The sequence below is a fragment of the Monodon monoceros genome, unplaced genomic scaffold (assembly GCF_005190385.1).
Source record: "Monodon monoceros isolate NGI ecotype Baffin Bay Population unplaced genomic scaffold, NGI_Narwhal_1 Super_Scaffold_12, whole genome shotgun sequence".
Taxonomy (NCBI): domain Eukaryota; kingdom Metazoa; phylum Chordata; class Mammalia; order Artiodactyla; family Monodontidae; genus Monodon; species Monodon monoceros.
Window position 1 is genome coordinate 168,584,872 of NW_021703768.1, and position 16,508 is coordinate 168,601,379.

General features: G+C 51.6%; 1 protein-coding gene across 1 annotated transcript in view; it reads left to right on the plus strand.

Annotated features, from left to right (window-relative positions):
* Nucleotides 1-2,342: 2,342 nt before the first annotated feature.
* Nucleotides 2,343-16,508, plus strand: part of MED26 (mediator complex subunit 26) — a 39,410-nt gene continuing 25,244 nt past the window's right edge. Inside the window, exon 1 of the mRNA XM_029219117.1 lies at nt 2,343-2,674. Within this exon, the coding sequence (XP_029074950.1) occupies nt 2,603-2,674 (72 nt within the window). The 5' untranslated portion in view covers nt 2,343-2,602. The remainder of the gene's footprint in view (nt 2,675-16,508) is intronic.

A 16,508-nucleotide genomic window follows, 5' to 3' on the forward strand; every position in this document is an offset into this window, starting at 1 on the left:
CCACCTTGCTAAGAGGTGAGGCATTCCAAGCACAAAAGATCTTGTCCTCTCAGGACAGTGGGGCTGGTGCTATCTAAATAATTTTAGGGACATATTGCCAGGGAAGAACCATTATAGCAAGAGGATTTACTTCGAGCCCCAACTTTGCCATTTCAAGTATCTCTTCCTCAAAGCAAAAAGTCTGCTAGGTGAACTGCATTATCTACCCTGGACCTAAGAGAACTGCTAACATTTTCAAGACTCCCATTTAGTGGCTATCTGATTTAATCTTTATAAGCACCCTTTGTATATACGTTAAATGTGGAATAATACTACATATACTATATACAGAATCTGTGTGTGCCCATGTGCATCCTCATGTGTATTTATATCTAATGAAGTACTTCATTTATTAAATATTTATTGAGCCCCCACTGTGTGCCAGATCTGTGGAACTGAACTGCATAAGTACGTCTGGGTGTGTGTATACAACTGCCATGTGTTTGGATGAGACATTCATTCACTTATTTCACATGTATTTAATAAGCACTCCTCTATCTACTGGGGACACGGAATCAGTGCCCTTGTGGAGCTCACAGTCATCTTAATGTTTCTTCTTAGTTTTAAAAGAGTAGGTAAATGGAGTGCTTTCCAGATCTTTCTTAAGTAACCTGACCCATGGGAAACAAATTGCTTGTTTCTAAGTAACCCTTGATTTAAAAAATAATATATTGTATATCTGAGTCAGAAATTAAAAAGGGAGGCAGGACAGGAATATCCTTGGGGGAGTGCTTGTTTATTTTGCTTGTCTGAAGTGAGATAAAAGAATATCTCCAAGTGGGCTTGTTTCCAACCGGGACCGTGTACACAAAGCACCTCATTCTAGGAGGGAGAGTGAGTAAATAAGAGACGTCTTTTGCCGGTATTTATTGCCTCCTACAAGTGTGATGTAAAACTTTTCACACGTGCAGAAGCAGGCAACCACAACCACGTGCGGAAGCCGCCGTTTTTGCAAATAAAAATGCTTCCCAGAAGCATGACAAATGCAAGACTAACAGGTGTAGCACAGATCCAAGGCGCACATGTGGTTCTCATAAGCTGCCTCTGTTTTAAATCTAGGCCTTCCTGTAACAACGAAAAAAGTTATTTCTTCCGAGGCTGCGGCTCATAATCCACTCAGCCTGCCTTTCTACCCCTTCGCATAACCGTATATTTAACAGAGCTTCCAGAGAGAGAGGAGACAGCAATGAAAGAAGGCAGTGAGGGGGCGGGGGGGGAGCCCTTAGACTTGACATTTAACAATTCTGGGTTTGACCTATAACTCTGGGTGACCTTGGGCCTCAGTTTCCTCCTTTATAAAGGAGGTTCAGAGAATGAGGGCTTCAATTTTCCAGCATCTCCACGCAAAGCAGGGTAGAAGGGTCTTTTAAACCAGTGATTCTCAACAGGGGTCGGTTCTGCCAACCAGGGGACCTCTGGCAGTGACAGGAGACATTTTTGGTCGTCCCCAGCGGGGAAAGGGTGCTACTGGCATCTAGTGGGTAGAAACCAGGGATGCTGCTGAACATCCTGCAATGCACAGGACAGGCCCTGCAACAACAGTGATCCGGCCCCAAATGTTACTGGTGCCCAGGTTGAGAAACCCTGGCGTGGACACAGGTTTGCAACGTTGGTGTCAGCTCATGGTTTGGGGCTTTCCCAGCTTGGGGTAGCGGCTCCTCCGTGAGGCACTTTGCCGTCTCATGCTTTTGGGATCCTGGCCCTCGGCGCTGCCGACCCCGGGTTCGCATCCACGACCTCTGGAGGGGCGGGGGCGGCAGCGTTCCTCGGCTCCTCAGTTGACCCGCGCACGGAATTACAACGTGGACGTCTGCCTACTGACCCCCAGGAACGCAGATAGAGAGGCTGAGGAGGACCCCCGGGCTCAGAAAACTTGGCAGCTCCTCCCACCCGCGACTCCCGTCACCTCCGTCAGAATGGGGAAAGCTTTTCTACCCCAGGAGGGGTCCTTCCGCTGTCCTCTCCGCCCCGCTGCCCTCAGGCGGCCACCCAGAGCGCCCGGGTTCAAGGACTCGGCGCGTATCGACCGTTTCCGTCGGAAACCTCGGCCCCCGCCCAGCTTGGGTGGGGGCGGGGCCTCAGGCGGTGGCCGTTGCCCTGCCCAACCGCCTCCCAACGTCACCTTTGACCGGCAGGGAACAATGCGCCTGCGCGCGCATGCGTAAGAAACGAGAGGGCGTGGCCCGCGTGTGGCCCCGCCCAAGTTTGGCGTCTCAGCCCGCCCCATCTCCCAACCTCCTCAGTGTGGTGCCGACGCTGCGTGCGGCGCGGGTTACCCAGAGTGCTCCGCGCGGGGGCTGCTCACTGGAGTTTGGTTCTCGAAGCGGCGGCAGCAGCGGCGACGGCTCCGGCGGCTCCTCCTCCTCCTCTGGTGGCGGCGGCGCCCCGGGCCTGAGCCCCGGCCCCGGCTCCCCTCTCCGCCACCCCGCGCGCCCCCACTTCCCCCGGTGCCGCGGGGAACATGAGGCTCCGCTCCCGGAGGCCGGCGAGTGAGTGACCCCCGTCCGCCGCCTCAGCCCGCCCGCCCGCTGGCCCGGCCGCTCCCCCCCGCCTCGCCCAGGCAATGACAGCGGCTCCGCCGTCTCCGCAGCAGATCAGGGACCGGCTGCTGCAGGCCATCGACCCCCAGAGCAACGTAAGTGTTCACCGCACGGGCTGAGGTGGAGGCCGCGTGGGCCCGGGACCCTCCTCCTCCATAGTGCCCCTCCCCCGCAGGGCTCCGGGGGACCCCCCGGCCACCCACCTAACCCCGAGGGCCGCTGCCATCCCGGCCTCTCGCCCCCCAGGCCCGGGCCGGGGGCTGGTCGGGCAGCCCGGCGGCGCTCGGTACGTGAGGCCGAGGCTTTCGTGCGGCCTGGGCGGAGGGAGCAGATGGGAGCTGAGATCAGAGCTTTTTCTCCTCTCCCGCTCCAGCTCTACGACCCTTGCTGCTCCTGACGGAGCTCCCCCGCCTCGCCCTTCCCGGGGGACCCGCGACCCCCGGGAAGCCCTCCCGGCCGGGGGGAGGGGAGGGGGGAAGGCTGTGGAGCAACTGGTGTCCGGGGTATGACTCTGGGAGCCGGTTCCGGCGGTGTCTCGGTCTTCTGGGTGATCAGGGAAGACCTCTTTCTCTTTCCTCCCGTCTGGAAGCACCTTCCTGGCTTCGGAGGGAACCCCCCTGGCCTGCTTTGCACCTAGCCGGGTGCCCAGGACACTCGGAGAGTCCCTTTTGGTTCTGAGAGTGGACATGCCTTTGGCGGGTCTCTCTTGGGGTCCCTGCCGACAGAAGATGATCTTGTGGAGAGTGGGATTCTTTCTGTTACCTTTCTGGGCCTAAGTACTCATTACGTCTCAGACCAAGCCAGAGCCCTGCTTTTTGGTAGTGAATTAAAGGTGATTGTTTGCTCTCCCATTCCACCCAGAGCCCTCTGTCGGCTGTCTACGCCCTACCTGGGGTCCTAGCCTGTTAGTTTGTGACCTAGGCCATCAGGGTTAACCCCAGGGTGTCGCTTTCTCAGGTGCTTCTCCACGGAGACTACTGTTTGTGGAGGGATCTCCCCTGCCCCCCTCCGTGTGTGTAGGGAAAGACTCATCGTGTTCTCATATTTTTTTATGAGTGGTTTACGGCCACAGGGGTCATTTCCCCCTGTGGCAGGAGCAGTGGAGCAATGGGAAGATGTAGTAGCATCCAGGTATGAAGTGAGCCCCTGCATTTCCTGGGAGACCAAGAAGTGGCCATTGGAACCACTTTTTAATGTGCTGGGGATGGAAGAAATAAACCATCTTGGGCTTGGCTAGATAACTTAGGTTTCTGTCACTATGGGGGCTTTTGCTTTTCCTTTACATGAGTTTGGCTGATTACTTTTAGCAGTAGGCTTTAGCCTAGCATTTTGGGAATAATTCATGTTGGATTGTACAATTCTGGCAGAAATAGTTATTTTTGTAAGACTCTGATTTCTGTATCATAAGTAATTCTGTCATTCCTGGTCTTCAGACCCCATTAAGATAGACTTGGTGGTAATTGTCTTTAAGAAATATTGTATACATTTTTGTTATGACTCTGGGGGTGGAGTAGGCACAAGCTATATAAAAACCTTGCAGAATTTTTGCAGAAACGGGTGCTGCAGCAATTCCCAAGACTGAAATATTAGAGGATAAAACAAGTGACTTGAAATATATAGCCTTGGTGACTTTTGCATCAGTCAGAGTGTAATTTCTTGAATTCCATGTGCTTGTTTGCCTTCCGGAGAGTCTGAAAGGTTGCTGAGATATTAGCACTGATCCTTAACGCCACCTAGGAAAGCTTTGGGATCAGGAGGCGCTTTAACGGGCAGTCACCATGTTGTAGATTAGGTGGGGCAGTGACCTCAGGGGTTCCAGTGTTGTGTAAGGCTCTAATCTAAAGGGTTCCTAGGAGTACAGGAGGAAGAGAGGCCAAGCCCACGGTTGTGTTACGTGTCATGGAATGCACATTTCACGTGGCTTATTTGGGTGGACTCTTGTGATAGGTCGTGTAGAGTCCTACTAATATAAGTGTGGTGGATGAAATTGGGAAATTGTCTCTGAATATGAGTGGGGAGAAAGTGCCACCTTTAAATGCTGCTGTTGTCAGTGACATCCCTGAGTATTGTTATAAGCCGTTTGACAGGCGTGTGGCTTGGAGCAAACCCCATATAGAAACTCAGAGCCGTGGAGGGATAGGTTGCTGGCAGAGATGGTGTGACCTTATTTCTGCAGTTTCTCTTGATTGACCTGGGCTCAGGTGAGAGCTAGGTGGCTCCAACCAGGCAGTGCCAGCACACAGCTGTTCTTCTCTTCTGCCTTGCCCAAGTAGGAACTCCACTTCTGTATAGTTAGTTGACACATATTTAAGGTGCTCCTGGAAAATAAAAATGGGGACAGTGTTGAAGAGCCAACACTAAAATTAAACCTCTTCTGAGAGAAGCGACAGAGAATTGTGTCATGTAATGCTTACCTTTATGGGCATGCAAGTATGCTAACAAACTTAGCTTTTGCTTGAAAACCCAATGTCAGGCAGCTGACCTAATATCCACAGGTATCTGAAAACTTAGGGAAATAACAAAGTAACACTTTCTGACCATCTCCCTGACAAAGGAGTTCTTAAGAGGAAAGTTGTTTCTTTGCTCTATATTCTAGCTTCTGGAGTATTTAAATATCTATAGCATCAGGCTCTGAGTTAATAATTTCTCTCAACTCAGTAATAAAGTAAATTCTGTACATTCCTTTTCAAAAAGCAACTAACGGTTTTTCAGAACAGTCGAAGCCTTACTCTTCTTGTGTATGGCAGCCCAGAGTGTTGAAAATCTTTCTTAAGTGCAGTCTGTGCCTTTGTTCCATCTTAATCTTGTTTTGTTACGGACAAAGTTGAGGACTGTCTTACTCCTGCCCAGAAATCAGAGTCAGTCCACCCAAGCATAATCTCATCAGCAAATGATTAGGTTCCCGTTTGTATCGGACACTCATTGTTTCTCCAGAGTTCGGGCTTTGTCTTCTCTGTCTAGAGCAGAAGCCTTAGGTGTACTTTCTAAGTGCTGGTTAAACTGACTGAACCCTAGACTCCTTCTTGGGCTGTCCAGCAGGAAACCTCAGGAACTACTTTTCTTCTTCACTGTTCTGCAGACTTCAGGTGCCAAGGGGTGGTGAACAAGGGGCCTCTGCAGAGAGAGACACGGGAAGGATAATTTTCCCACCTAGGAATTTGAAGGTTAAGATACCACTTAGCTTCACTGGACTGCAGGTTCCTCATCTGCAAAGTGGGATTGGGAACGGGTGTATTTGCCCCAAAAGCTCCTTTGAGATCCAGGTTCAGATTCTGGAAGGCGCAGCAGAGGCTAACATGAGTTGTTGTTCTAGAAGTTTTTTCTTTTAATGCAAGGTACATTGTGTGAATTTTCTGAATAACAAACACTAACACACTTCTACACAGAGATGTATGCTTTACCTGACTTTGTGCAGCAGAGTCTCCTGCTTTCTCCCAACAGCCTATAAAGGGAGGTGGGGTGAGTAGCCAGTCTCCCCTTTCTGCAGGTGCAGAAGCAGACATCATGACAGTACTGTTTAGTGAGTGTCTCCCATGGCCAGGAGAGGACAAGATGCCTTTGTTTCCTACTGACTTAATGTGAGGAGACTGCCCTAAAGTTAGGGAGGGACTTAGCCAAAGTCATTAAGCGATAGTGCTTCCAACTTTAAACGCCACCATACTGCTCTCAAACATGGAGAGGCAGCTTCAGAAGAGGCCAAGAAGGCAGCGTCCTTGAGCTGGTAAGAAAAGATGTGGGAGTCTCTTCTCTCCCACACAAGTTTATATGAGATTACAACTTGGGTTCGATTTACCTGTGATAGATCTTACAGGTTGATGACATTAGACAGCCTGTCCCGGAAACATCTTAAGGTTTCTGTCAGGGACACAGAATCCTGGGCCAGACCACACTGTGGTGTGGCAACTGCCAGCTGATGTGGAACTTTTCATGAGTCTTGTGTTCCAGCTTCCTTTTCTGCTTCAAGATTACAGCACTTTTGATGTTAATTTAAAATGCCATTGATCCTGCAGAAAAGAGGAATCTTATAAGTTCTAAAATGGAAGACTATTAGTTCTGATTCTCATTAGTATATTAGAAGATATGAAATCTAAGCATGTGGACTCTTCCTGATCACACTGGTTGCCCACATTCAGTAACCTCCTGTCTTTGCTCCTTTACGTCATGGCCAGGACGTGTGAGGACAGCAGTGTGGCATTTTATGACTTTGGGAAGTAGGCAGGTAACAGTGTTGGTTGTGAAGCAGGTGTAAGACCTTGTTGTGATTCACTCTCTCCCTCAGAAGAAGGTGGACTTTACATTCGGTCTTCATGGAGGTCCTCAGAGGCGGCTCTTGTCAGGGTATGTTGTCCTGGCTGGAGGTCACAGAGGCCTAGGAGGACAGTCCAAGATCAGCTTATGGGGAAGGGGTTTTTGTCCTGATACAGATATAAACAGGCACCATGGTCACCCGGGCTCATGATGCAGCTTCGTGTGGCAGGACATGCCCTCAGGGGTGCCAAGCGTGGAGTTAGGTGAAGGAGGAGAGCTGTATTTACTTTGCCTCAGTTTTGGTGTCCATGTGAGTGTCTTCTCAGACGGAGTTCTGGTTCATCCAGCACTGATTTAACCCAGCCCAACCTCTAGGTGACTGCCTCAGGGGGTCTCCTGCCCCCCCACCACCACTGTAAACCGCCTTCTGGAAGCTGGGGGCTCTGTCTCTCAGTAGAAGTTGTGCTTTTCCTTTTTATTCCTGGTGGTGGCTCTGGCCTGAGTCCGCCTGGTCCCTGTGGGGCCCACTAGCTGGTTGTCAGATTGGGTGACTGAGTTTGTGGCTCAGTGGCCGGCTGCGTAGGCAGCACATTTTCAGTCCAGCCTTGTGAGTGCCCATGCTCAGAGCCCCTTCTCAAACTGCTCCTTTTCACTCTCCAGGCACATGAGTAGCGCTGAACAAGTATTGACACAGGGGTTCCATGAACTGGAGAGCATTTCCTGAATAAGGAGGGCCTACCAATATTCCGCATGCTGTGTTTAAAAGTACTCTCTGAATGAATTCCAGGTCTTGGGAGGCAGTACGCTTACGTTTCTTTCTTTCTTTCTTTTTTTTTTTGTGGTACGCGGGCCTCTCACTGTTGCGGCCTCTCCCGTTGCGGAGCACAGGCTCCGGACGCGCAGGCTCAGCGGCCATGGCTCACGGGCCTAGCCGCTCCGCGGCATGTGGGATCTTCCCGGACCGGGGCACGAACCCGTGTCCCCTGCATCGGCAGGCGGACTCTCAACCACTGCGCCACCAGGGAAGCCCTACACTTATATTTCAATCACCAACTGATGCACACTGTTTATGGAGAAATATGGTAAAACTGGAAAAGGTGGCTCAGCAGTTGAATAAACATTTCTAGCAAGCATTTATGGTGCTGGATATGGAGAGTGCAGACCTGGGGGTGCCCAGCTGCAACCCTCCAGGGACCTGGAGCAGGCCTAGAGCGTGCACACGGATAGTCTGGGGTGCGGCAGCCTTACAGGGCTACAGCTCTTAGATCCAAGTGGAACAGTTCATGTGTCTTATTCGAAGATAGTTCAGAATTCTTAAGAGCATGAAATGGCTTTCTAGAATCATCATTTTTTTCCATCATTTGAGTTTTCAGAAGCAAAAGGAAGTCAGTTCTTGGTTTGTCTCTGACCTGAGGGGAATGGAGAGTTTGGAGGAGTTGGTAGCAAATCCTTGAACAGTTTGCCCTCTCAGCAATGGGATGGGAAGGGGGCAGGTGTCAGGCTCTGTGAAGGGCCTGGGGCTCGTTTCCAGTACTGGAGTTGGGTAGGCTCTGTGTGGCTTCCGGAGGCAAACCTAGGACTCGGAAGGCAGGAGTTCCTGGGAGGTAGGTGCTGTTGCACTCAGGGGAGCTCTTGATTATCGTCAGAGCTGGCTCAAGAGTCCAGGGCCACCATGCCAGGTGGGCGTGCAGACAGGACTGGGCCCTCTATCTGGGCCCTCAGATTCTTGACCTGTGAGTTCCTGGAGGTTCTGTGATTGTATATGGAGGCTGCTAAAAAGAAGAGTCGTGTCAGGTGATGTGCCACTTCCAGGCAGGTGGGGTTAAAAGCCTTCCAGTGCTCCTGGGACTGCAACAGAGTTTCCTGGATTCATCCATTGGAGGCTGTAAAATGAAGAGCTGCTGTTTACTGAGCACTTACTATATGCCAGGTATTGTGTAGAGTGCTTTGCATCCTTGGTGGTTCTCTGAACCACTCTTGCAAGTGGATGCTCCATCTTCATTTTAGGGGAGAGCAGAGGTTAAGTGATCTGTCCAGTGTCACAGAGGTGGATATGGGAAAGCTCTGGGCCCAAACCCAGTGCTGGTTGGCTCAGAAGCCGATGGGCTTAACAACAGTGTCCCACCTCCTACATAAGCAGTGCCCAGCATGAAAGTTGAACTCCAGTGCGTCTTCTGAGGTTAACCTTAAATGTGAAGTGTTTTTAAACGTTCAGTTTTGCATTTCTATTTCCTTCCCATATCCTACCACCTTTCCCCCCTTAAAATCTTCTAGCCTAGTGGGTCCTAACCTTTTTGGGTGTTAGGGTCCATTTTTATGATCAGAAACATTCAGGAACTTCCACATAATGGCAGGTGTACTTTGAGTAGCTGTTTTTTTGTTTTTGTTTTTGGAGAAAACTCAAGGACAGAAGCTACTCCTAATCCAGTAATGTTTTGAAATGAAGTTATAGCTTGTTGTCAGAACAGCATCTACTTAAACCTGGAAGCCGACTTTACTTGTATGTGTGTGACACCTAGGATCGAACCCTTTGTTCTGCCTCTGGTTGGGGCCCCCTGTTGTCCCTACTGCTCTCCCTTTTCCAGAAACCTTTCCTGCTTTAATCAAAGACAGTCTCCTTCTGGCACTGTACATAACTTAAAAATCCTACATTCCTGCTGAGTATAGGTCTTGTTGAACACGTTTTCTATGGGATTGCAAGCTCCTTGCTGGCAGAGCATGAGTTACTCCCCAGGTATCCAGAACTTCTTCAGCAAGTGGGTGCTCAGATGCTTGTTGATCTTCCGTGAAAAGGGCTGGTCTTCAGAATTGGCTGTCAGCGCTTACTGAGCAGGTATGAGGTGCCAGCACTTTTCACCTTTAATCTGTACAGCAACCCTGGGAGGCAGGTACCAGTGCAGAAACTGAGGCGCAGTGGACACACAGCTAGAAGGGATGACACTAGGGTTGGAACCTACCCACCCAGTCCTTAGCCACCTGCTGCTGCCTCCCATGTCACTCGAGAGAGGGCAGTGGATACAAGGCAGACATTCCACTCTCCTGCCTGGATTTGGATCCTTATGCTGGATTCATCTGTACAACGTTTTTATGCTTGTCCCAGAGGAAAGTTGTACCTGAAATACTTTCTGCTTTCTCTTGATCTGGCTGAGGATAAGGTGTGAAGTGTTTTTTCCTTTTTGTTTCTTGGCTGGCATTTTTCACCCCTGACAGTGAAGGTGGCTCTTGATCTTAGATTCCCTGGCTGTCTGTGATCCCTGGAGACACTGTTCAAATGCTACCTTGGGATCCTGTGTCCTTTTTTGGTCATGTGACAAATCAAACCCTTCCTGGACACCCCCCTCTCCCGAGTTTCATTCGTCAAGGGCCAAAAAATGGGTGATGCTTTCTCCAGGCCACACCCTGTGGTGGGTCAGCCTCATGGCTGCTGTGGAGACTCTAGTCACTTGTCCACTGTGTGCACAAAGTGATTTTGTAGGTGGCTGGCCTTGGCTCTGTGATGGGGGGTTCTGTGGTGCAAACGTCAGCAGTCAGGTGAGTTACTGATGGAGAACTCAGCTGCACATGACTGTGGCTCACACCGAGAGGCCATTGGTGGCCTGGCAGCCCTCCTCCAGGTGCCGGTGGCCCCGCTGTCCTGCTTGTACCTTCAGCTCCTTCCCTTACCCACAGTCCGGTCAGATTTGGCTCCGCATGGTGCCTGGCCCCCCAAGCTGGCTGCAGCTCTGCTTGCACACACCTGGGGGCTGGTTCTCCTTGTCCCCTTGATGCCTTACTTGGATATTCCCGCCTCCCCTATTCCACCTTAGCTCTCTTGACCCCTCTTTCCATCAGGTCCCTGGCCTAGCTTGGGTTGGATCATGGGGTGGTGGCCACGTCCGCTTTCCCCTGGGTGATCCCCAAGATAGCTACCTGTGTCCTCCTTCTTGAAGCCAGTTCTCCTGAAAGCCACTTCCAGTAAACACTTCCCATCTTTTTTTTACCCCTTGGTGCACCTTGCATCTGTGCCAGGCAAATAGTTGGCAAGCTAGCTTTTTAGAGCTGCGAGGGTGGGGGGTGAGTGACACTGACGTGTAGGTATATAAACTAGGAAGAGTTTACCCTTTCTGCTCATTGTTTCACATTGTTTCCTTCAAGTGTTCAGTTAGATAGTTGCAGGCAGAGCACCTTACTAATTCTTTTAACCCCTTTTCTCTAGAGGGAGGGTGGCACTGCACTCATGACAGGAGCTTAAACGCAGAGGGGCTCATTGGCTTGTGTTACTTAAAGGCCCAGAAATGGGCCTCTTCTCAGGTGACGACCTGGCTTTACTCCCTCTCTCTGTTTTGCTTTTTGTTGTGTTGCCTTTGCATAGTGGGTGTCTTCTCCCCAGCCCCTGCAGCTTTGGGATCCACCCTCACTGACCATTATCCAGGGGCAGAAAGAGAAGTCACCTCTTACCCAGAAGGCCCAGCAGACATTTCCCGGTGCCTTCTCTGGACTTTGATTGAAATAGCAGGCTGTGTTCGTTGGTTCACCCCTGAATCTTGGCATGGTGTTAGTTCCACCCAGACTGACCCAGAGTAGAGGGGGTGCCCCCAAGAAACATTAGGTCCTGTTAATGGGAGAATGGGATGGGGAGTGGGCTGGCGGTGATCCCTGGGTGAGTGCTGGTTTAGTCACCTCTTTGATATGATAGCACCTTCAAATAGTTGGGCACCTTCAAATAGGTGGGTGTCATGCTAGGCCTGGGAGACTTGGGTCCAGATGACAGAATGGATGTAACTGAAATATGAGGTCTGGCGTAAGCAATGGGATTGTTTGGATGGCGTCAGATCACAGCCAGGGTTCTAAGTACCCACTCCTGGTTGAACTGCAGACTCTGATTTGCCTGTAGTCTCACTTGGGTACCTTGTCTTAGTGCAGGTGCTAGGTTGCAGCTTCTGACCCTATCCTGGGCTAAGGAGCCCTTTAGGAGTCCAGGAGAGCCTCACCATAGCACTGCTGATTCTCCTGTCCCCATCACCTTTCCTGATGCTGCAGTAACTGCCTGGATGAGCCTGGGTAGAAGGAGACCGTGCCTGTGACCCAGGCAGGAGCCGAGTTCTCCAGACTTCTTTTCTCTCGGGCTCAGAGGTATGGCTGATGACTCGGAGGTCTGGTCCGAGCTGATTGTCTTGCCCATTTCTTCTTGTCTGTACCCCCCCATCCCGTCGTCATCATTGTTGTCCTCCCCCCGCCCCACCCCCACCCCCCGCTTACCAGAAACTGGTACTGCATTTCTTTCCCTTAGGTTAACTGAAATGCATTGGGTCAGGTGATCTTTCGTGTCCCTCCGTTTTTCCCTTCCAATCTGAGGGGCTCTAGGCAAGCACCCGAAATTGGTGATGTCTGCTCCCCCTTTGCTGGATGCTGGCAGCCTGGCAGTGGCAGATGTGGGCCACATGTTACATTTTAGGCGTGTCTGGGGGCCAGGAGGTTTGTGAATGGTTATTTCACTTTCACTTCTATTTTAAAGGAGATTCTTATTCTTAAGCATTTAAAGTTCTCCCTTTGAAGGTTGGTCAACAGGCCAAAGCTTCCACTGAGTGCAGGAGCCTCACTTCTCACCAAAGGGCAAAAGTATCACCCTCCCAGGTGTTGTGAGCTCATCCTGCATTCGCTTGTAACCTTTCTCCTCTCACCACTGAGTCAAAGTACTGTTTGGGATTGAAATTGGAGTGGGAGAACTGAGAGGGAAACTGTTCTTCTTTTTTTGTCCTCAGCATTGTGTGTGTCTGTGTGTCTTGTGGACAGACTTCTTCCACATGGCGGGAAATGTAGCAGCTCTGGGATTTGAACTCTTGAAAGCTAGGACATAATCAAAAATGGATTCACTGACTTGCTTCCAGTTTGAAAACTCCTGGAGAATCACTCCAGCTTGGATTGGGGGTGGGGTGAAGGGGGCTTTGTAAGAAAATGGCAGTGCCCTCAAGAAGTCAGGGAGGAGCTTGCAGAAGAAGCAGGGTCTGTTGTGCAGACAGAAGCAGTAGGTGTCCCTAGACTGCTGTAGCCCTCCCATGTGGCAGGACAAAAACAGTGAGGTCTGGGGCGGGTAGGTGGGGACTGTCAGGGTTTCTGGTGAACCTGCTTATCAGCCCCACTCAGAGTTAGGGGAGCAGGAATCTGCGTGTTGCCCTGGGGATGATGCTCCTGTGTCAGTACAGTGGGCATGGTTTTCTGTACTGTTGGTGGTGGGCTCCCTCTAGTTGGGGAATAGGAAGCGGCATCATCCGCTTTGTAAGATGAGCCAACAACCTTGTGCATGAGGACGCCCTTATGCTTGTCATTCCAGGCTGTCTCCCTGGGTCATCATGCTGTGCTCAGTGGCCTGCCGCAGGGTCAGTGCTGAATGCGTCTCCTTGGGAACGAAGCAAGCCTGAGGCCTAACACTGAGCGGTTCCCATTGTCCCCTGGCTCCCTGTACCTTACTGCATTGGCCTTTCCGCTCTCTTCAGACCTCATGCCCACGGTGCCTCCTTCCCCTTGAGTATTTTGGCTTTGCTTTGGGGACCCCTGTCTGGCCTTTAAGACTTTCCCCAGGTATTCTCACCATGGCTTCCAGCAGTGCATGGGCCCTTGCAGTCCAGCTGCCTGCTGCCCTCGGCATGCTGTGCTTTTGGTTGGTGGTGCCACAATCCACTGCTCAGCTGGCCACCTCCCTTGGTTGCCCCATTCCTACAAGCAGGATCACTAGGGAGATGTAGCTGCTTCCCAGCCAGCCTCCTGTGTCCTGGTCTTTGCCTCTGTGCCGGCCCCAGAGTGAGTGTCCAAAAACAGACTGGGATGTTTCACCCCCTCTGTTGGGGCCATGTGACTGACTGGGTAACATGTGAGCTCTGTAGGTGACATAGTGAAGAAGACAGTCTTTCTCTGGGTGGAAAACTTGGGCTTTAGAGTTGAGCAGAACTGAGTTGGAATCTTGACTGCTGTTCACCATGTAGCTTTGGAAGAGGTTAGGTTTGTAGCCTTAATTTTCTCAGGAGGATGTACATACACTGCTTAGCAAAGCTGTTGAGAGTAGGATGTGGTCCCTGGCCTGAAGCATCTTGGATGTTGATGTGTGCATGGTAGCAAACAAACTTGGTGGTGGGCAGCTCACCCAGCTCCCATCCCCTACTTCCTCCTCCCTCCCTCTGGTCCATGCCCATGGGATGCTTAGTGATTGGGGTCTAGCCAATCATGGGGCTGCGTCTTCCTGGCCAGTGATTGGTTCAGGGATGGACCTGTGGCCATCTGAAAGTTTTAGTGCTCTGCTGGGATAGTTGGAGGAGACTTGAATGGGGAAGGATGTGAGCAGGTTGCTGCTAGGGTCTGCTGCCTAGGGACAGCCTGCTCAGGAGTGAGACTGGCCCAGAGGGATGGGGGAGGAATAAGTTGCCTGGGCCCAGCTGGCCCTAGGTGAGTCAATGGCTTCTTTTCTTGATGAAGCCCATTTGAACTGGCTTTTCTGTCACTTGCAACCAGGAGAGTCAGCTGACACATTATGCCCTATAACCTCTGGCTCAGGCATCCTCTCTCCTCCCCTGCTGCAGCCACACTCAGCTGCTCATCAGCTCCTGACCCGCTGTTACACCCCCACCTGGGTGGCCTGCCCTCCCTCTATTCTCCCTCCTTCCTTCCCTTCCTACCTGCCTCTCTGGGCTCCAGGTCCAGCATGCCTTTCCCAACAAGCCCAGTGCCAGCTGTCCCAGGAGCACTGTCTTCTGACTGTTGTGGCATCCTGGTCTGATCTTGCCCACCTTTAACTTGTCTGACATGCCTGTGTCCACCCCACCCCATTCTTTTGCTGATGCATAGTTCATTCTGTTAGGGCCAATGACCAGTTTATTGTGGATCCATCTCTGATTTCAAGCTGTGGGTAAGCGCAAGCAGTGCCTAACCTGGGAGGACCAAGCTGGGTTTGGGGTAAGAAAGAGTTTAAGTTTGGTGGGGACTGGGCAGGGCAGCTGCTTGGCTTACTAGTATTGGGGTTGGGATGGCTGGTTCCCTGGAGGATGCCCCCCTCCTGTGATGACTGCTTGGCCCTCTTCAGACCTCAGCTCTTTGGAGTCCTCCTGTGGTGCGTCAGTTCCCTTGGAGCCATAGTGGCATGGTCAGCACTCAGGCATTGAGCCTGTCCTGTGTGTGTCACTCAGTTTTAGGGAGTCGAGATTCTAGGGGCTGGAGACAGGACTCAGGAAGCGGGGGAGGTGGGCAGCTACAGGTTTTGCAGCACTTGCCTAGCCCCCCTCTCTGGTGTGATGAATCCCTCAGGCCCAGCGCCCCCTGGAGTGCACATGCCTCCTCCCTCCTTCGGGCCAGACCTGGACTCCCCCTAAAAGAGTCCCCCAGGCCTGGACTCCCCCTAAAAGAAGGTTCTGAACCCTGAACCCCAGCTGTTCTGTGAGAGCAGCAGCTCCAGGTCCTACTTGGTTGCTTCCACCTGAGTGGCCTCGGGGTGAATCACTTAGTGTCCCCGGGCCTCAGTGTCTTTATCTGTGATATGTGGCTCTTGGTGCCATCACCTAGTGGTGTCATCCCAAGGGGCTGAGCATGTTAGGTGCCTGGTGCAGTGTCTGGCTTGGTTTAGTCACCTAGGTGAGGGAGCTGATACTGTTTCTCTGTTAAGGATGAGGAAAATAGTGAGGGGGGTTGTCCTTACCTGAGGCCTTGCAGCTGGAAGGAGCAGAGAGTGGATTTTAATCCTATTAGTGGGTAATAGACCTGCAGGTGGAGTTCAGCATGGAGGGACTGGATCTCATTCAATCTAATGAGCAACCCTACTTAACAAATCAAGTGTTCAGTGTCTTTTGGCACCATCTTTATAAGGGTTATCTCTTTGTAAGGACTTTATCTTTGGACCATAACAGAAGCAGGAGGACAGGAGCAACTCATCATATGCTCATTCTGTGCCAGGTATTATACCATTTAATAGATGAGTCTAAGGTTTAGCCAGGGTAAGTAGCTGGCCACCGCACAGCTGACCTCAGAGCCTTTACTTTTCTTAGGAGGCAACACTCTGCCCAATGCAGGGAGGAGAGGGGACTGCGAAAATCCCTGCTGAGCTCTTTCCTTCCTGGCTGAGCACTGCTGCTGATGGAGATGGTCTCTGTCTGCACTGTTCTGTATGGTAGCCACAGCCACATGTGGCTAGTGAGCACCTAATGCGTGGGTGGTACACCAAGGAATTCACTTTAAAATTTCTATTTAATTTTAATGCCTACCTGAATTGGACAGCGTGCTTCCAGGGCCTCATCGCTTGTGCTTTGGGTAAGAGCTGGGGCCTGTGCTGTTTTTCCACATGGGGAGTTGGGTAGCATGGGGGTACAGAGTACGGCCCCTGTCCCCTCCCAGCGACCCTCAAGTCTTGAGCCCTCCCCTGTCACACAGCCTGGTTTCTCTGATATCTCTGGGCCCCCTGAGCCATGTCAGCTCCATTCACGAGGTCTTGTCTCATGGAGAAGAAAGGCTTCTCATTTCTTTTTTTTTTAATTTTTTTTTTAATTTTTATTTTTTTGCGGTACGTGGGCCTCTCACTGCTGCGGCCTCTCCCGCTGTGGAGCACAGGCTCCGGACGCGCAAGCTCAGCGGCCATGGCCCACGGGCGCAGCTGCCCCGCGGCACGCGGGATCCTCCCGGACCGGGGCACGAACCCGTGTCCCCTGCATTGGCAGGCGGACTCTC